We start from the raw sequence: 20,594 nt of genomic DNA, 5'->3' as shown, positions 1-20,594 counted from the left end.
TTAGATAGCCTGAGGTATGAAACGGAGCATTTTATGTTATTTCCCGTATATTCATTCATGCATTCTTATTTATGACGCATGTAGAATGAACTCTTCCCTTTATAAAGTTTTTGTTTGTATTCCAACCCAGGCGTCGCTGTGGGGAGCTGGACTCTGTTGGGGCAGTTACACTGTGCACTCTCCCTTTTACTACGCATGCTCTGTGTGTTTTTCCTATCCCAGGTTTGACCCTGACCACTATTTCCTCCGCACCGCTACTCTCTATAAAGTGTCCATGCTTTCCTCACGCAGTCTCTTTCCCCGGCCGCAAAACGACCGTGAGTGTCCAACTCACCGTTATAGGAAAAAAAAAAAACTTAAAATAAAAACGCATAAAAAAATATAAAATCTACAAAATCTAAATAAAAACAAACGTAGAAATACTTAAACACAAACCTTTTAAAAAAAATAGCAAAATTAAAAAAAATATATATACAAACAGAGGTGGGATTTTAAAGAAGTTCTCGAGGTTTATTCTAAGAAGCTGGATTTGCGGAAGCTCTTATAATAATCGGGGGAAACTGAGGTACGATTAAGAACCGGGTTGTTTACTGTTTCGGGACAATTTCACTAATTGCGTATATATTTGTATTCGGGGAAGCTCTAAGAAATGAACACTGCGACGGGGAGTTATCCGATGGCTTCTCTCTACGTTGGCGACCTGCACCCAGACATAACGGAGGCTATGCTGTACGAGAAGTTCAGCCCCGCCGGACCGGTGCTCTCCATTCGGGTCTGCAGAGACATGATCACCCGGCGCTCCCTCGGATATGCTTATGTGAACTTCTCGCAGCCCGCTGACGGTAAGGAGTGACTTGAAGCAACTCAGTGCAGTGTGAGCATGGCTTGAAAAACGCAAAAAAAAAACAAAAAAAAAAAAAACTTCGGCATGTTTTCCACTTGAAGCTCATAATGAATGTAAATAATTTATTTTTTAATTTAAAGGTAATTTGCTGCACTCTTAATTGGGGCTTTCGCCTCAAGTTCATTTCTTGCATTGCTGGTTTTTGTAAAATAACCCAATAAAAAAATTTTCATGTAATTATTCTTAAAAGCTGGCAAAAAGGGACATTATCTTTACACCAAGCAATTAGCTATTTAAATAGACATCTTCTCTTAGCAGGCAGAAAAAGCTACAAGCACAGCAGAACCTCCCTCTCTCCTTTGAATCTGTCGACTTGCCTTTTATTGTAGAGATTGTTTATTCTGTTTGGATAAAATCAAAGAGGCTTGATGGCACTACAGTATTATATATATAGTATGATCTTTACAAAGTTCATACTTTATAAAGTATGAACCCTATAATGGGTGCATTGTAAAGTTATAATAGATTGCATTTACAAGCAACCTACCTGGTACTTCTCAGTATTCAGAGGTATGCCTGGTGCTTTCCTGAAATGTGACATTTACTTTCTGGAACTCACAAACTGGCATTTACTTTCTCTAAACTTACCAGGTGTGATCCTAAAACATAGATATTATGTGTTTGAAATGTCCAGAAAGTACATGCTAACTTTTAGAAATTCAAAATTTCCAAATACCTCCTAAGTCCTGAAAAACATGCACTGTTATGTGATGAAGATTTTGTGATGATTATTCAGGAAATTTGGTTTAGAATTAATTAATTAATTAATTAATTAATTAATAGTACAACATCAATGGATAATAAATTATAGAAAAATCTCAATTAGGAGACGGATAATTACTCAAACACTTTTGAGGTTAAGAAAATAAAGAGACTGCGTGTTTTCAAGATGACATTTCTTGTTCACAGTTAATTATTGAGCATGTCGATTTTAGGAACATTATTTTTTTTAGTGAGAAAGTATGATGCAGCTTCTTCTCTGAATATTGGGGCAAAAAAAGTAACACGGTCTCAAAAATATGGACAAGTGGTAGGAGGCAGGGTGGGGTAATGTTAGCATAGCACACCAAAACCCAAAAACAGGAGTTAATTTCAGGCGTTTTATGATTTATACATTAAGAGTGTTTGTGGTGGTGGTGGTGTCAGGATTCAAACCATGTGATAAATAATCACAATGGTCACACTTTAGGAATAAATAAATACAAAAAGATATAAATACATACATACATGCATAGATACATACATAATTATTGTAACTTACTGAAACATTGACTCTGCTAGAAAGTAAAAAAAAAAATTTTATATAATACTGCCTGGCCGTGACAACCGCCCCTCTCTTTTTGTGGTGCCACTGGAGTATTGGTATCCCCAAATTGACATAAATAAATAAAATAAAAAAAAACTTTACAATAAGTTTAGCATTTTATGATTTGAGGAGGTAAGTAAAATTGTCTGTATAAGCAACTGTATCGGCAAATGTTTTCACACTCTATAGGATTAGATTGTATCAGACACAGAGAGGAAAGGTAGCAGGTGTTGTGGTTGCCGTTGGGGTCTTGGTGACACTGTCTACATTGTGTGAACTTTTCTCCTGTTGTACCAACACAAAACACCTGTGACAGCTTATCCACGCTTGAGTTTGTGACTCGAGCCCACCAGAGATGGATGACGACAGACTTGTTTCCTGGAAGGTGCTTGGCAGTGAGCAAGCCCCGAATGAGTTATGCTCCAGGTTGTGTCTGCTGGGTGTGTAAATAGATTTCAGGATTTGTTTGTGTGAATATGAACAACGGGTTGATATTCCTGCTCAGAACCAGTTGATTTAGGAGAATATTTGCAATCAAAAAAAGTAGTAGTAGTAGTCTGTTTTTTTTTTTGTTGTTTTTTGTTTTTCTCACTTGTGACGTTTCTCATCTGAGAAGTGTTGTTGAATGTTTCTCTTCCCCATCAATGGCGACGCCTAACGCTCTATTCCCACTCCATGCCAGCACACATGCCACACAGGACCCCTCCCTAAATATAGCTCTTACATCTGAGCAGCCCAAAGTGTGCCTGCCGTATAACACTTGAGACAAACAGTTACTGGTTATTAAAGACAACGTTGATTATTACACCTACTGACTGACTAAGTTAACACGTTAGCCGTTTTAGGGGGCAGCTCTTGGTCTACCGATTTCCATTCAGAATCTTCCAGAAGTGCCTGTGATGCCACCTTCTGTGAGCACACTGGCTGGGAAGTACAATTGTGAGCCAAACTGCTGATGCCAGCAGACGCAAGGGAGCTCCGTTTTGTTTACCAGACACTTTCAGCTGGAGAGCCCCTGTGTGTGTGTATGCATGTGTGTGTGTGTATGTGTGTGGGTGTGTGTAGCTCCTGAACAAAAGGGGATGTTTAGCACGGGAGCCCACATTGACATGGGAGGTGAAGCAAAAGATAGCTACAGATTGATGTTGCTGGGCGGACAGAGCAATGGTCGACGACTACGCTAAGAAAAGTCTAAATGGAAACATATTTGTTCATAACTATATGAGCCGAAAGTCTTGATTTGACTTCAAGGCATGTGGTTTGTCCAAAACGAAAGACATGTGCTGCGAGCTTTCCGACTGCAGCTGCCCCACACTCGTCCCAGCTGCTGGCAGATAACTCATGAGGCGCATGCTTCACTGCTGTGTCTTTAGCATGCGCGTTTTCAGCAGGCTTGCAGCCGGGATTCTCCGCAGTGAAAGAAAGACATTCAAAATGTTTTTAAATTATAACTTTATGATTATTGTTGCACCAAATCACTGGTACAATAGAAGCGGTACATTCAGTTCATATTGTCCATACTGTGCCTTCCAAAAGTACTCACAACCCGTGAACCTTTGCAGGTTTTCACATGTTTTCAGTCTCAAACTACAATTTTTTCTTTGAAGAGGTTTGTTAGAGAGAGTCTTGAAGACCAAAGAAGAGATCAGACAAGTCTGGGATAATGTTGTGAAGATATTAAAAGCTTGGTTAGATGCAACTTGCTAAGCTTTAGACAATTGATGGAAAAATGTTTCAAGTATTGTCTGGAAATGGAAAGAGTATGGGACAAAAACAAATTGTTCAGTTCCAGAATGTTCCAGTATGTTTTCTGAGTAAACGTCCAAGTAAAAAGTAGTAAAACTTGACCTTTCCCTTCACTTCTTTCTAGCGGAGAGAGCCCTAGACACCATGAACTTTGACGTGGTGAAAGGGAAGCCAATCAGGATCATGTGGTCGCAGAGAGATCCCTCCCTCAGAAAGTCCGGCGTGGGCAATGTTTTCATCAAGAACCTTGACAAGTCCATCGACAACAAAGCCCTGTACGACACCTTCTCTGCCTTTGGCAACATCTTATCATGCAAGGTAGAGTCTTTATAAAAGTAAATATTTATTTATTATCTGTATTCGGATTAAGTCAATCAGTGTTGGGTTTACGCAATGTAGACAATTGGATACTTAAAAAATAAGTGAAGAGGTAAAGTGGAGAACGAAAGACCTGCAATGCCATCTACATCCAGAACTTCGTACGAGTCTGGAAACATTTGTCATCCTTCACTTGTGCTCTTCTCTAAATTTAATCTATTGGCTATTTAGATCTCTGGTTATTTGTTTAATAATATTTTATAATATTTTTCTTAGCATCAACTAGAGAAGTTGGAACAAACTACATCTTTCCGAAAGGGAATTTGAAACAAAGAACATGGAAATCTAATTTAAGAAAAATATTTTTCTGTAAGCTCAGTGAAAAAGCAGCATGTCAAATATAACTGGTGTCACATAATGGGGAAGTATGGACACAAAGTAAAAATTGTTACATTAAGGTTATACTGTAGCAAAACAAAAAGAGTCCAAGACAGAAGGACTAATAGAGAGTCTAAAAAAAATAAAGACTGCAAATGAGAGCACTCATAAAACCTCCAAGCCTGCACATAAAGACTTTGATTTTTACAAAGTGGCCACAGTATATGTAAATTGTAAAACGCCATGCTTACTGTTCACTAGCACTCCTCTTAGTGCTAATTGACTGTAGCTTTGCAAAGTAGTGCTAAAGCATCTCACACAATTATCCTTCCAAATTCTTCAGTCTGTGCTTTAAAGCTTGAGAGCTGTCTGCGTTCCTGAAGACATTATACCCCTGTCCGCCTTTCCAAGGTGGTGTGTGATGAAAACGGATCAAAGGGCTACGCGTTTGTCCACTTCGAGACGCAGGACGCAGCAGATCGCGCCATTGACAAGATGAACGGCATGCTTCTGAATGACCGCAAGGTGTGAGTGTCTGATCATTCTCTTTAAGTATATTCCCTTTAATTTTTTTAAACCATTACCGTGAGTTTGTCTAAGTGAATTATACATGTTATCAACCCTAATTAGAGGTCCAGGTGTCAAAAGTTTTGTTTGCGTTGATGTTATGTGGAGACTGTTATTCACTTTGCCTTGCAGAAGTTCACAGACATTGAACTTTATTGCATTTATCATGCTGAATCAAACTCAAACTTCAAAGTCCGTTATTCAGATTGCTTGTGATCCACTAACATAAAGCAAATAATACATGGTTTTCTAATTTTTATTTACAGATGAAAGTCTGAAACATGTAATAGTATGTGCATTAACCTCACCTGAGCTGCAGAGCTGCAGGTGTTTTTGGAAATGTCTTCACATGGATTGCAGGATTCTAATTCTCAATTAGAGTAAGATCTGGAATTTGACTGGTCCAATCAAACAAATGAATACGCTTTGATCTCAGCCAGACTATTGCTGCAGCTCAGTGTTTAGGATTGTTGTCCTGCCTTGTGGTGAATCTCCACCCCATCTTTATGTCTTTATGAGCCTTTAGCAAGCTTTCCTCCAAGACTGCCTTGTATTTAGCTCCAATCGTTCATCCATCTCATGGACTCCTGCTAAATAAAAGCAACATGCCACAACACGATGCTGCCACTACATACTTTTGGTGTTCTGGATGACGTGAGGTGTTAGATTTCCACCACACATAGCACTTTGCATGTATATCAAAAACCAGAGTATCTTCTTTCACATGTTTGTGGCTTTTGGCAAACTGCAAATGGGACTTCTTATATTTTCTTTTTTCGGAAATAATGTTTTTCACACAACTCCTCCATAAAGGTCAGATTTTTGGACTGCAAGGCTTATTATGGGTACTCCATGTTATTCATTATGTTGTTTCTTTTACAAAGCACCATCCTCTGTGCAGCTCTTTCTAGAGGCCCCTGAGCATTTCCCAAAAACAACTTAGCCTTCTTTTTCAGTTTTCTGAGCTTCTTTGAGTCTCTAACTCTGATGCTGATGGTAGAACAGATTGTATTCTCCACAGCTGACTTATAGAAGAGCTGCAGCATCTTGCAGCAAACCCTAAAGGATAGACGCTTCCTCAACAATTACAGCTCTTTCCTTTCTTATCTAAGTACACTTCACCACTGGCAGTGATGGCAGTCCCATGATGAATATAAATTCATGACAATTTTTTGTTTTACATTATTGCTTGTAAAGAAAATAAGAACAAAAACATAATTGAGATAAGCTCATTTTCTTCTCACAGTGTAGCTTCGCACCATATTCTGTTGGTGTAAATCCCAGTGAGATCCATTGAAGTTTGAGTTTGTTGCCTAACAAAATATGGAAATGTTCAGTGGTTATGAATGCATTTGCAGGGCATTGTTTTTTATTCCTGTATTTCTAAACATGAGTGAACTGACCTGCTATGCTTTTTTTGTTGTTGTTGTTTGAGTTGGTGAGTTTGTGTGAAAATATATTGACTAATATACTCATCATTTATTCCGCGCCAAACTTAGAAATAACCAACTCAAAGCTCTTTCCCACCAGAGATGTTCTTGGTTCCCTTATTGTCCACTTGCTGGTCATTCGTCTTAGAGTGTGTGAGTGTGTGTGTGTGTGTCTATGTGACAGTGCTCGTGTGTTTTAGTGATGGATCGAATGCAGATATGCAATACAGGATGGCAGAAGGGGAGAGGTCCTCATAACCAGGTAGATAAGATCGTTTAGTCTGCATCTGATTTGCCTTTAAACTTGTGAGAGTTTTCCTAAAGCTCTCTCCATCCACCTCCTCATCACGTTTCGGACCAAGACCTTGACATGGTTATGTCTAGCATGCCATCATTTATGCTTGCCTTTGGATGCTGGATGTGTTTTCTTTTCTTTCTTTTTTTTCCACAGTCAACCCTGAGAATGAAGAGTCACACAATAAAATCTTGGTTTCAGTTTGTCCAATGGATGTTGTCCGTGTTTATGTGAATAAAAGACGGGGCCTGGTGTGTATCTCAGGATTGTTGAGACTATTTTACAAAAGTGTGTTTGGCTTCTCATGCTGCTCGTTCAGGTTTGTGGGTCGTTTTAAATCTCGAAAAGAACGGGAGGCTGAACTCGGTGCCAAAGCCAAGGAGTTTACCAATGTTTACATCAAGAACTTTGGTGATGACATGGACGACGAACGACTGAAGGAACTTTTTGAAAAATACGGTAAATTGACATGTACAAGCGCTCTGCAAGCTGTTTTATATTAACTGTTGTCAGGTTACACCCAAACATGTCCATGTATTCTACTGAGATTAAACATGATAAACCAAGACGAAGTGATACGGCTATGAAATGGAAGGAGGATGGTTCATTTTATTTTCAAGTAAAGGTGGGAGAATCTGTTGACAGGAAAACTATTAGTTGTGCACTTTACAAATCCAGTCTTTGTGGAAGAGGTATGTTATTACACAAAAAGGTGGGGTTAAAATGTTCTGGATCAGAGGGCTGTAAAACAGATGCACACCACATTTTCAGACAGTTTGCAAAAATTAAAATACGAATGCCAGATGTTTCCTCACTGTGTGCTACTTTATGTTGCACATCATGCTATATGCCACAAAAAGACAATAAAATTATTTTTACCACCTCTTTTCCACATTTGCAGGTAAAACCCTGAGTGTGAAGGTGATGGCAGACTCCTCGGGAAAATCTAGGGGTTTTGGGTTTGTTAGCTTCGAGAAACACGAGGATGCTAACAAGGTATTTTTAAATTTACCAGGGATCCGTAGAGGCTATGCTTGATTTTGGAAATGTTCTCACACAAATGTCTGTTCATCCAAAAGGCTGTGGAGGAAATGAATGGCACCGAGCTGAATGGTAAGACCGTCTTTGTAGGCAGAGCTCAGAAGAAGATGGAGCGGCAGGCGGAGCTGAAGAGGAAGTTTGAGCAGCTCAAACAAGAACGAATCAGTCGGTATCAGGTAAATTAATAATGCCCATGTTGCTTTTACTGACTTTACATTCAAATATCTGAAACTGAAATGGGAACTTCTTTCATCAGGGAGTCAATCTTTACATCAAGAACCTTGACGACACAATCGATGATGAAAAATTGCGTAAGGAGTTTTCTCCATTTGGCTCCATTACAAGTGCGAAGGTGATAAAAAAATAAAAGAAAAAATCTAAACAGATTAAAAACGAATCTGCATTGCACTGTGATTGTGCATGTGTGTTTAGAACCTTTGTTTATTCGTTAGGTGATGTTAGAAGAAGGCCGTTCAAAGGGCTTCGGCTTCGTCTGCTTCTCTTCTCCCGAGGAGGCCACCAAGGCTGTGACAGAGATGAACGGACGTATCGTTGGCTCTAAACCTCTGTACGTCGCTCTTGCTCAGCGCAAAGAGGAGCGCAAAGCTCACCTCACCAACCAGTACATGCAGCGCATTGCTGGCATGAGGGCCATGCCGGCTAACGCCATCATCAATCAGTTCCAGCCCACAAGTGGGTACTTCATGCCCGCCGTGCCCCAGGTGAGGGAATCACTTTCTGAATTGATAAACTGACCAACTCATAAATTAAAGGAGAATGAGCCGATTTGATGTAAGGAAAAATTGTAGTACTACTTTAGAAAATCCGTCAACAATTAAAAGTTTCATAATAGTTGTTTTTTTTGCATGTATTCTGGTTAAATATGTAAATTGCCTACATGTTTCCTTTTTTTTTTTTGCTAAGCATTGCATTAGAATGCAAATTAAAGTTGGATGTCTTTGCAGCAAAAATAGTGAGACATGTCCCGTTTGACCAGAAGAAGTAATTTTTGCCTTTATAGAAGAGTTTTTCTCAAAGGAAAAAAGTATTAAAAACTCCTGTTTGCCGTCTGCCACTGGTGAAAGAAGACACAACATGTGCATAGAGCAAGAAAATTCTTTAGCTAGATAATGCCTAAATATAATTTTAAAAAATATATATAATAATAACATTGCACATCACCCTGAACGCACCGTCCCCAAAGAGAAATATGGAGGCAGGAGTACAAAGCTGTTGGGATGTTTATTGTTGCGCAGGGACAGGAAAGCTGGTCGGATTTAAGAGCTGGATGGATGGAGTTAAATACAGGGCAAGACTGGAAGACAATATCTTTGACATTGCTAAAGACTTGAGACTGGGAAGGAAGATTACATTCTAGTAGGATAACAACCCAACATGCACAAACATGCTTAGATCAGAGGATGTCTGTGTGTTAGAATAAACCAGTCAAATCCACATTAATCCACCTGAAAATCAATTTCAAGAGTTGACAGTTCATGTTCACAGATATGACTAAGCTTCTTTACTACAGGAATTGGCTAACTTTTCAGTATTGAGGTGCAATAACCCGGTAGAGATGTACCCCCAACAACTGCTGCCTTAATTCCCTTCTTGCCCCTATTAGGCCCAGAACAGGACCACATACTATGCACCGAACCAGCTGGCTCAGATGCGGCCCAACCCACGGTGGCAGCAGCAAGGTGGTAGAGGTCAAGGTGAGCATGTAGTGCCTCTGTAACATCCAAGTAAACATTCAACATAGTGTAGAAATACTTTGCCTTTTCCACCTCTGCTTGTGTTGATCCCAGGCGGTTTCCAAGGAATGCCTAACTCGCTGCGCCAGCCTGGACCCCGGTCCAATCTCAGACACATGACTCCCAGCAGCGGTGCACAGGGCCCACGAGGTCTGCTTTGCTATCAAAAGTGACCCTTATCAGTGTGTCTGCTATTTAAATTTGCACTTTTTCGTCTTTATTTTATCTCTCTCCTGTTAGGTGCCGGTCAGACCATGGGTCCTCGTCAGTCGATGGGAGTTCCTGGCCCCAGGGCCATGCCTCCTTACAAATATGCCACCAGTGTCCGTAACCCCAATCCCCAAGTGGTGCAACCTATTGTCGTACAGCAGGTATTATTTTTTAGCTCCCTTTCAGAATAAGCATGCATATCTATAAACACTCTTTTCTGAAATACCTCATCCATCCCGTTTATAGACTCAGCCAGCTGTGCATGTTCAGGGCCAGGAGCCGCTCACGGCCTCCATGCTGGCTGCTGCGCCGCCTCAGGAACAGAAACAGATGCTAGGTATGACCCTGTTCTGCTGCGAACAAACTGTACCGACTTTTGACTTTCTTTCGACTAATTTGTTATCGTTTTAAAACAGGGGAGCGCTTGTTCCCGCTGATTCAGGCCATGCATGCCAACCTGGCGGGAAAGATCACTGGCATGCTGCTGGAAATCGACAACTCGGAGCTGCTGCACATGCTGGAGTCGCACGAGTCTCTCCGTTCAAAGGTACCTTATTAATCCTGCCTGGAACAAAGAATGTTCCCCCATGAAGTCACTGAACTGTTTCTTTCCTGTTTGATTGGTTCAGGTGGAGGAAGCTGTTGCAGTGCTGCAGGCCCATCAAGCAAAGAAGGATGCTACTCAGAAAGTAGGTGGCATGACGACTACTGCTGCTGCTACATCCTAAAAACCGGATTCTGTATTAACTTGGTATGAAAAACAGTAAAACTAATCATATTTGATCATTTCAAATGAATTAAATTGTGGTACTAATGAGTTCATTGTGTTGTTCCAGGACTGAGAAATCAAAGTCAGGATGGACAGATACACTACAGTACCTTCAATAACTTATGCAAAAATATCAGGAAAAAATAAAAATACAATTAAGAGAAAAATCTTATTTTTTTTCTTAAAACCCACTCAAGAGAATTCAGTTTCTAGTTGCAACACACTTTTAAACTACACACTACTTTGATGTGAAAGAGTCGTGAACACAGGACACATTTTATCAGAAAAGGCCAGAAACCTTTTTCCAAAACCAACATGAATCTTGTTCTTTATTTTTGCTTGAAGGCTTCACTTTGATTTTAAAATGATCGGCTTCTTAGCCATCTCATGTTATCATGGGCGTGTGGAATTATCAATAAAGGGATGATAAACAAACATAAGTCTCTCGGTGTTTTATTGAGTCAAGTTTGACTTCAGGTATTTTGAATGGGAATAAAGTCGAGGATCATTTCTCATATTGAATAGGATGTGCTGCTGTGACAGGTTTAGGTGCTGATAAGTGGTTGGAATTTCTTTACAAGAGAAGGTAATTTTTGCAAATTACAGATTTAAATTTTTTTGGAGCAACACAAATAATTACTGTAATTATAAACTATAATTACTGTAACTATAAACTATAAACAAATAAATAAAACCTTCAATGTCTTAGTGTTTATCAATGTTCAAGACCTTTCATTTTTCAAATTTTTAAAAGTTTAAATATGGTCATAAAGAAATGTAGCATTAATACTTCTATTAATGCTACATTAATAGCATTAATAGGAATGCTATTAATGAATTATCATTATAGGTCTTCTGTCTAAGACTTGTTTTTAAGAGTTTCAGAGATTTTTAAAAATGTCTTTCATACTTACAAAGAAACATATTCTAATGTAGTGTGTATTTTACTGTGCTAGTTAGCTTACACTTTTAAGTTAATATTTTCAGGAAAATAGTAATTTAAAAATAAATACGTTGTTTATTAATCATCATAATGTTGTACGAAAAAAAAACGTATTTGCAATTTAATTAAATGTAATATGATAGTGGCCATATGATTATAAAAGTCAGAATAACCAGTTATTTTATTACTTTAATATTATGCTGAAGTATTGACAAAATGATAGTGAAAGTGATCATAAAAGAAATATTGTTGTGTAAATAATTTAAAATTTAATTTACTTAGAGGAGACAAAGAAAAACAGGAGAATAATTTAAGCAAAACAAGTATTGCAAACAATTTACGCAGTGGAGATTAATTAAGAGGGACTTAATGTTTCCGCTTTTGCACAAAGAAGTACACTATCTTTATATGCAAACAAATTTTATTAGTAGTCTTTAATAATAAAAATAATCTTTAGCTTCAACTTTGAAGGATCGATCAAACTGAAAAAAGATAATAAACGTGAGTAGTAGTTCCAGGGATGACCACTGAGAGGCGCTGTAGCCAAGCATATCCTGGAGGCGGTCTTTACTTTTCAGCCCATATGTTTCAGCCCACCAATCAGCGGAAGCAGTCATAGTTGAAAGGTTACGTCTAATATGGCGGCCAACAAACGAGTTCTGTATGTCGGTGAGTCTTTTAGAATTTTTTACTTTAAAAGTGAATTACATGATTTATGGTTTATGTGTTTTAGGAATATTATTCTTCTCCACTTATAATTGTGTTCATGAAAGTTATAAGAGAGCGCAAAGACGGTGTTTGTACCTTTAGTAGACATGTAGACAGAGAAAATGTGCACTAATCTACCAAATGCTGCAACCTTTTAATATCTCCTAACTTTAATGTAGTACTATTAACTAACTAGTTATGATGTAAAGACTAAAGATTCGCCTCTGAATCTTGGCAAACATCTAAGATACACAATAAAAATAGCATATTGTTATTGTGTATAAGCTGAGTGTATTGTGTGTCTTCTCTGAGGTGGCTTGGCTGAGGAGGTGGATGAAAAGGTGTTGCATGCAGCTTTTATTCCCTTTGGAGACATCATAGACATCCAGATACCACTAGACTATGAAACAGGTAAACCCTCACACTTACTGTTACATTTACTAAAAATGCCGGTGGATCCAGGCCTAATTACTGTGTGTTGTGTGGAATTTTCAGAAAAGCACAGAGGATTTGCATTCATTGAGTTTGAGCTGGGAGAGGTGTGTGAAGGAATGGAAATGTAGCAGTTTAAAGCGCGTGTCTCTATAAGGTGACTGATGGGTATTTTTTTCTTGTGCAGGATGCAGCCGCAGCTATCGATAACATGGTAAGAGGTAAAAGTGTGCTATTACTCTCTGGTGGCCTTGAGAGTTGTAGCTGACGTGCTTCTTCTCTGCTTTTTGCTAATCAGAATGAGTCTGAGCTTTTTGGACGGACCATCCGTGTCAACATTGCAAAGCCAATGAGAATCAAAGAGGGTTCTTCTCGACCTGGTAATGAAAACTATACTCCACTCGGGACTTTAAAAAATTTTTTTTACTTCATTCTGTAATTCTTTTCCCCCCTCCCACTAGTGTGGTCGGATGACGACTGGCTGAAGAAGTTCTCAGGGAAAACGGTGGAGGAAGCTGAAGCAGAGGCAGCATCTGGAGAAGCAGCCACCGCAACACAGGAAGTAAGAGGCATTTCCTTATCTTAATAGTTAGTTTACATGTCTGATAAGTGGGTTTCTTTGTTGGTCACCGCCTTCGCTGCTGAATGTGCTTTTGTGAAGAATTCAGCTCATTCAAGCTCAGCTTGGCAGGTTGTTTCAAAGTGAAGATGCAGTGCTTTTGGCTTTTTTTTTTTATTCAAAATTAACTGGAATTTAATAATTTAATTTATTATTTTGCAGGGTGAGCCTCCAGCTAAGAAGGGCAGAGTGAATCCACAGGTCTACATGGATATAAAGATTGGCAACAAGCCAGCAGGGAGACTGCGCTTCCTCCTCCGGGCCGACATCGTTCCGATGACAGTAGGTCTGTACAAACTCCTTAAACATGTTGTTGTAGGATTGACAGATCTGTAAGGATGAACATTCTTTCTCGCTTAGCCAACAGATGTCCTGTTTTTTTTTTCTGTGTGGTGGGATTATGTGGTGTAGGTTTGTTTTTATTTATTTTTTTTAAGTTTCTAATTGACACAAAGCAAAAAGACAAAATAAGAAGCTTTTTAGCATCTCATCTGCAGTGGTTTCCAGAGAAACTATTCACAGAATAGGGACATTTAGTTTATATACTTCAGGAATTGGAACAAACTTAGAATCCAGAGAAACTCATCTAGAGAAACTACTCATGCACTAGTCATGCAAAGCACTTTGAATTGTCTTGTTGCTGGAAATGTGCTATATAAATAAAATGATCTTACATTTCACAGTAATGTGCAGTTAGTGTTGCCCTCTCAACATTTTAGGCCCAAACGTCAGGATGAAGGTGAGCTTTTAGATTCCTACAAATTCCAGCAGCAACATGTGAAATATGACTCAAACCTGCTGGAAATCCCTCAGATGCATCAAAGAAATAGGGGGGCGTTGGGGGGGGGGGACGCAAACCAGTTTTCTACAGCTTTAAAATGAAACTACAGATTTAACATAATGTTTATCTAAAACTTTACACTGTTTTTAAATTCAATAGAGAACTTCCGCTGCTTGTGCACACATGAAAAGGGGTTTGGCTACAAAGGCAGCAGCTTCCATCGCATTATCCCTCAGTTCATGTGCCAAGGAGGAGACTTCACCAACCACAACGGCACCGGCGGGAAGTCCATCTTCGGCAGAAAGTTTGATGACGAGAACTTTGTCCTCAAGCACACAGCTCCAGGTAAGGAATCTAGCAGTAAGCGGATTGTTGTTTTCTGATCCTGACAACGTTTGGCTAAAGTTGCGTGCTCGCTCACACAGGGCAGCTCTCCATGGCCAACTCTGGGCCAAACACAAACGGCTCTCAGTTCTTCATCACCACAGACAAAACGGACTGGCTGGATGGGAAACATGTTGTGTTCGGAGATCTGGTGGAGGGGATGGATGTGCTGCGTGCAATGGAGGTAAGAAATCAAGCCACAATCTGCTTATTTCACTGAAATAATCATGCTTTTAAGGAGTTGGTTGTCTTTTAAAAATAAGGCGGATTTTAATGTAACCTGACTTTGCTTTATTCCTCCAGGCTCAGGGAACGAAGGATGGCAAGCCAAAACAGAAAGTGATCATCTCAGACTGTGGAGAATATGTATGAATGAGTAAAAGAAAAAAAAAAACTGTGTTTGTCTGTGTCTGATGGCTGATGTTTGTCTAAGACCAATAGGTTTTTTTTAACTGAAATCCACTTCTGTTATGTAAATATTTCAATAAACTCATTTTTATAACTAAATCACAGGTTGGTAAGCATTTTCAATAATTGCTATCATCTATTTATGTCCGAGTTGCATATAAACTGTGAAAAAGCTGTTATCACTAATTTTTAAATAATATTTCAATTGCAAGGGGAGCGATCTTAAGATTTATCCAACCTATCACAAAAAATACAATATGTTCCTGTTTCCTTAGATCAGTATATCAAAAAACATGGATCAGGATAGTTTGACAGATGCTAAAACTCTTTTATTGATTCCTTTTCTCTCAAGACTTGATTTCCAAATACCGATCACCTGCTAGCATATTTTTTTTTAGCTCTGAATTATTTTGTCCTTACTTTCGCCTTCCCTTTTGGTCATTAAACACAAAACTCTGCCATATTTAAGACACAAGAACTGGAAAGAAGTTGAGTGACATATCATACAAAGTTTGAAGGAAAACTTTGGAAAAACCCACATAAAGTCTGGCTCCTTAAAAACTTTTCACTGTCCTCTATAAATGATTACCATCTTATTGCACTGACTTGGTAATAAAATGTTTTAACTGGCTTGCATCACTAGATACCAGTTGCCTATAATCCAAATTGTGGATTCGAACCAAGTACTCGTTCATTTGCAATCTTTCCCCAGAGACTTAATGGAGGGACTTATGTTGCTAAGCCAGAATAATGGCACCTGTCTGGATTCTGAATTTCATTCTGGAGAGATTCAGCAGAGTGAATCTCTTTTTGTTCAATTAACGTACAACTGTACGTACACATCAAAATCTGATCTGTAAAGTTCCTTATTACATGGTTGTAATTTTGGTCAGTGTAAAAGTAATAATTGACCCAACAAGGAGTGACGTCTGGTTCACCTGTAATTAACGATCTCGCATGAATAATACCACTGGGATTGTGAACTGGACCCAGCAGAGATTGCACTTTCCGAGGAAATAAAAACCCACACACCCTGGCAGCACCCTTACAACATTCTTTAACGCTGAGTTTTGAGATGATGTTGATATGACGATCAGACCTATTCAGATGCATACTGATGAACTGGAACGGGTGCATTTAAAAAAAGTAGAATGTCATTGAAAAGGTAATCCATCCATCCATTTTCTTTACACCCTTGTCCCTTAGTGGGGTCAGGAGGGTTGCTGGTGCCTATCTCACACCTAAGGGCAATTTGGAGAGGCCAATTAACCTGATAGTCATGTTTTTGGACTGTGGGAGGAAACCGGAGTACCTGCAGAAAACCCACGCATGCACAGGGAGAACATGCAAACTCCATGCAGAAAGACCAGGGCTGGGAATCGAACCCAGAACCTTCTTGCTGCAAGGCAAAAGCTCTACCAACTGTGCCACTGTGCTGCCTTGAAAAGGTAATTTATTTCAGTAATTAAATTCTAAGAGCCAAACTCATTAAATGGTTATCACACACTAATTGATATATTTTTTTAATTTTGACTACTTTGGCTAACAGCAAATAAAATCCAAGAAATCAGTTTGTTGTGCAAAAAAAATTATAGCACTGATTAGGTATTGGGTACTAGGGGTGCACCGATTGGAGTTTTCTGGTTGATCACTGATTACTGATCTTTTAAAATGCCTAACTTACAGATTTGTGAAGATCGGCGTCAAGTGTAAAAATCAGTTGATCCCTGATCTCTCAAAGTTAAGGAAATCTGCACTGATAAATCTGCTGGCCGATAAATCAGTGCACCACTAGTAAACACAGTTTGCTTTGAGGGGTTAGGTAAGGAGAGTTTGCTTGCAAAGTGAGTTAAACGGGTGCCTACATTGGGTCCAGCTGATAAATTAAGACACTTAGAATCAAAACGAATCATGTCTGTCTGTGGAAGCTTTACGCTGGATTTCAATGCAGTGCCTTTTTACACTTCCTCCAAATTCTGTGACCTTTATTTCTACATCAAATGCATTTCTATGACATAAATTTTAATTGAGAACTTTGGACCACTGAGCAACAGTCCAGTCAATGCAATGGTTTTCACCTTTACTACAACACTTCTTCCTTCCACTGAACCTTCCTGTAATGTACTTTGATGCAATATTCTGAACAACTTTCTTTAGCTTTGACTTTTTGTAGCTTGCCTGTCTGTGTCAATAATACTTACACATTTATGCATAAAATTGTTTTCATTTGTATTATTTAATATTTTCTTTTTTGGTGAAGTTTGGTGTTTTATTTATCCACGTTGACCGAAATAAAACGGTGGTATATCATAAATATGTATATATTTTATGGTATTTTCATCAATTGAGACGCCTTATAAATATATTTTTGGAAAGGTTTATGTTTTTTTTTCTTTTTCATGTTTTTTAAAACGTTTTTTTTTTTTTTTTTTTTAAACAAAACAAAACAACAAAACTAACTTTGGAGAGCTTGTTTGGGTCCTGTTTTACGTAAGAGTGGAGCCTTTTAAGAGTACCTTTCATTGGTCGAACAAGTTTTGAGGTTGTGGAGCCACACCTGTACAGGTCATCGCGGTGGGAAGTCACATGCCAGGATAGCAGCTCCACCCCAACTTTCAGCTCCATTCTAGTCTCGAGCTGTAAATCTACCGAGATTCTCGTCGGGGTTGTTGATCCACGGACTGCTGCTCTGCTCCGACTCGGAGGCGCCGCGACTGTTTTTGAGCTTTAAACTGTGAGTAACTTCAAACAGATACGAGCGAACATAGTAGATCAGACTGTGATGTGAAGCTGTTTTAATGTGTTTCATGTGGGAACTCGTGTCAGAGCGCAATTACGCACAGAAACTCGGAAACCTTCAGCGCAGGGATGGGAAGTAACTAGCTGGATTTAGCGAGAGTTGCCACACTGTAAAAATGAAATGGACGCTCATGTAAATGAGGTCTAACTAGATAAATAGGAACAACGTGTATTTTAGATTTAATACTGTTTAAACTAAACTACCAGAACACAAAGTTAATGACATTTCTTTGTGTTTGTTGCTTTCTCAATGATTCACTTCAGCTTTCGTTTGTTTCAGATTCCATATCTGTGGTATTTAAGCCCTGAGGAAAGCCTTTTAGTCTGCCTTCGATCAGCAGGAAGACAGTCTGTGAACAAACTCCATCATGAACTGGGCATTCCTCCAAGGATTGCTCAGTGGCGTGAACCAGTACTCCACAGCCTTTGGTAGAGTGTGGCTGTCCATTGTGTTCCTCTTCAGGATCATGGTGTTTGTGGTGGCGGCTGAGAAGGTGTGGGGAGATGAGCAGAAAGACTTCAAATGCAACACAGCTCAGCCAGGATGCCACAACGTCTGCTACGACCACTTCTTCCCAGTGTCCCATGTCAGGCTGTGGGCCCTGCAGCTCATCTTCGTCACCTGCCCCTCGTTCCTGGTGGTGATGCATGTGGCCTACAGGGAAGACAGGGAGAAAAAGCACAGGGAAAAGTATGGTGAAAACTGCCGCCGAATTTACCTGAACACTGGGAAGAAACGTGGAGGTCTGTGGTGGACCTACGTCCTCACGCTGCTTTTCAAAATAGGGGTGGACGTGACCTTCGTCTACCTTCTCTACCACATCTACGAGGGGTACGACTTCCCCTCTCTAATCAAGTGCAAAGAGGTACCGTGTCCCAACACAGTGGACTGCTTCATCTCTCGGCCGACCGAGAAGAAAATCTTCACCCTCTTCATGGTGGTCACCAGCCTGGTCTGCGTCCTGCTCTCCATCTTCGAGATCGTCTACCTGGTGGGAAAACGCCTCCACGAGTGTGTCACCGGGGACTTTCACTCAAATCGCATGACCAACACGCTGTCCAGCGGATCCAGTCTGATGGAAACGATGAAACAGACGGGCAAAAAAACACCCGAAACGCCCGCGCCCTCGTACAGCGTAGCTGTATCGTGAGACACGAGAGCAAAGACTTTCTGAAAAAGCACAAAGACGGCGAGGAAGCAAAGCTTGGCACTCCTTGCTGCCTGAAAAAAGACTTGTTGGTATAAAGCACCTCAAAGACTGAATTTTTGTACAGAGTTTGCATTTCTGGGTCATTTTACGTGTCATGCTGTTGGTAAATAGAATATATTTTAACTGAAAAAGCTCTACTGAAGTTTTAAAGAAAGAAAAACAACAGAATCCCATATGTCGTTTGTCTGATTTAGGCCTGGAACCAGAAGCGTGAGTCACTCCTCGGTTTGGCAAGTTTTACCAGCACATGTGGTTCCTCTGTGTAAGATTTTCCCCGTGCTTAAGCCCGACCTCAAATGTTCAGCCTGCTGAGAGTCTTCCCCTTTCCCTCTGAGCCTGATGTTGGACACTTTTCATGGATGTTACTTGTTTTTTTTTTTTGTTAGTGTTATTGTGTTTTCCTGCTTTCTGTGTTTATCCTGGGGGCAAGAATATGATTTTCATAAACCCAACTGATCTGGATATGGATATTTTACATTCGACCTCACTGCATACGTGTTGATATTTTGTAATAAATGTTATTTTATGTTTTAAAAGGCTTCTTTCTCATTTTTTTTTATTTTTTTTTTAAAACTGACATGGCGGGTGGAAGAGAGGGGAATGTGTTTAAGAGCAGTGTAAACCATCCACCCTTACTACAGAAAAGGATTTGTTGACTCTGCACAAGCCTTGTGGCTGAGCAAAGATCTCAGCCTTCCTTCCTGTCTTATTCCTACTTTTTCATTTGTTTTGTAAAAAGCCTTGCACCCCATTGGCCAGGCTGCTTATCCTGTTGCCAGGAGCAGCGCTTTCATTGTTTGGGTACATTGGTACATTGAGACGGAGTCACCCACTCCATGGTTTGATTCATCTCCTCTGAAGAGTGACCCCACCCAGTAGAGGAATCCATGTTTACGATGCCTTTTTTTTCCCTTCTTTTTTATACGGCTGATTACAGTAGCTTCACTGCAACGTGACAAAGCAGTGATGTAGTCAGAATTAAGGGCCATTTGCAACTCTCTCCTTATTTGCCTTGCTAAGGTTTTGAAATGCAGCTGTTTACATCCACCTTGGCAGAACCCCAGTGACAGAGTGGTATGTACAAAAGTAAAGCAGCCAAATGAAGCTCTGCAAACAAGGGCTGGATAAACTGCAGGCATCAGTAGTTCACTGGAAACGTATGAAGGGATTTTAAGGCAGTCATCCAACTAACACAGTCTTCAGAAACTTTGTAATTACTAAAGGACATCAGCAGGTAGATGGAAGATTGATGTTTATACCTGGTTGTATTCAGACTTTTTAACAATAACAAACCTTTCCTTTATTTTCCCTAGGTTGCTAAATTACCTTATTTTTGTTTTAAGTTAAAGAGCAGCATCATGGAGATAAAACTGTCAATAAAAAAAAAGATGCTTAACACATGAAAAAATGATTTCTTGGGTAGATGCATTTACTTGTTAAAGAGGTTGAACTCCATCTACGCTGGACGACATTAACATGTAAGAAAACATACAAAAATAAAACATAAAATATATACAATTTGAGAAAAAAATATATATATATTTGCATCAATGAAAGCCTAGACAAGTGTGGTGTGTAGTTAATGAGAAAT

At 39.5% G+C, this 20,594-nt stretch overlaps 3 protein-coding genes across 3 annotated transcripts; all 3 read left to right on the top strand.

Annotated features, from left to right (window-relative positions):
• Positions 1 to 284: 284 nt before the first annotated feature.
• On the top strand, positions 285 to 10,842 carry pabpc4 (poly(A) binding protein, cytoplasmic 4 (inducible form)). Its single transcript, XM_015039421.1, has 16 exons — positions 285 to 565; positions 641 to 842; positions 4,081 to 4,274; positions 5,064 to 5,179; positions 7,264 to 7,403; positions 7,846 to 7,940; positions 8,024 to 8,161; positions 8,242 to 8,337; positions 8,438 to 8,707; positions 9,610 to 9,700; positions 9,794 to 9,889; positions 9,980 to 10,110; positions 10,196 to 10,286; positions 10,366 to 10,496; positions 10,579 to 10,700; positions 10,786 to 10,842. The coding sequence occupies exons 2-15, from the start codon at positions 650 to 652 to the stop codon at positions 10,675 to 10,677; spliced, it is 1,881 nt and encodes a 626-aa protein (XP_014894907.1). The 5' UTR covers positions 285 to 565; positions 641 to 649; the 3' UTR covers positions 10,678 to 10,700; positions 10,786 to 10,842.
• Positions 10,843 to 12,224: 1,382 nt separating this feature from the next.
• On the top strand, positions 12,225 to 15,092 carry ppie (peptidylprolyl isomerase E (cyclophilin E)). Its single transcript, XM_015039419.1, has 10 exons — positions 12,225 to 12,330; positions 12,682 to 12,780; positions 12,865 to 12,908; positions 12,989 to 13,015; positions 13,100 to 13,181; positions 13,263 to 13,363; positions 13,583 to 13,706; positions 14,361 to 14,546; positions 14,627 to 14,769; positions 14,889 to 15,092. The coding sequence occupies exons 1-10, from the start codon at positions 12,300 to 12,302 to the stop codon at positions 14,955 to 14,957; spliced, it is 906 nt and encodes a 301-aa protein (XP_014894905.1). The 5' UTR covers positions 12,225 to 12,299; the 3' UTR covers positions 14,958 to 15,092.
• A 2,456-nt stretch (positions 15,093 to 17,548) lies between these two features.
• Positions 17,549 to 19,539, top strand: gjb10 (gap junction protein beta 10). The gene is made up of 2 exons (XM_015039420.1): positions 17,549 to 17,727; positions 18,073 to 19,539. The coding sequence occupies exon 2, from the start codon at positions 18,161 to 18,163 to the stop codon at positions 18,941 to 18,943; it is 783 nt and encodes a 260-aa protein (XP_014894906.1). The 5' UTR covers positions 17,549 to 17,727; positions 18,073 to 18,160; the 3' UTR covers positions 18,944 to 19,539.
• The last annotated feature ends 1,055 nt before the right edge of the window (positions 19,540 to 20,594 follow it).

This window comes from Poecilia latipinna, unplaced genomic scaffold, assembly GCF_001443285.1.
Source record: "Poecilia latipinna isolate Pla-1442-1.1 unplaced genomic scaffold, P_latipinna-1.0 Scaffold471, whole genome shotgun sequence".
NCBI classification, from domain to species: Eukaryota; Metazoa; Chordata; class Actinopteri; order Cyprinodontiformes; family Poeciliidae; genus Poecilia; species Poecilia latipinna.
Note: the sequence above shows the minus strand (reverse complement) of the source record. Positions and strands in the feature narration are given on the sequence as shown.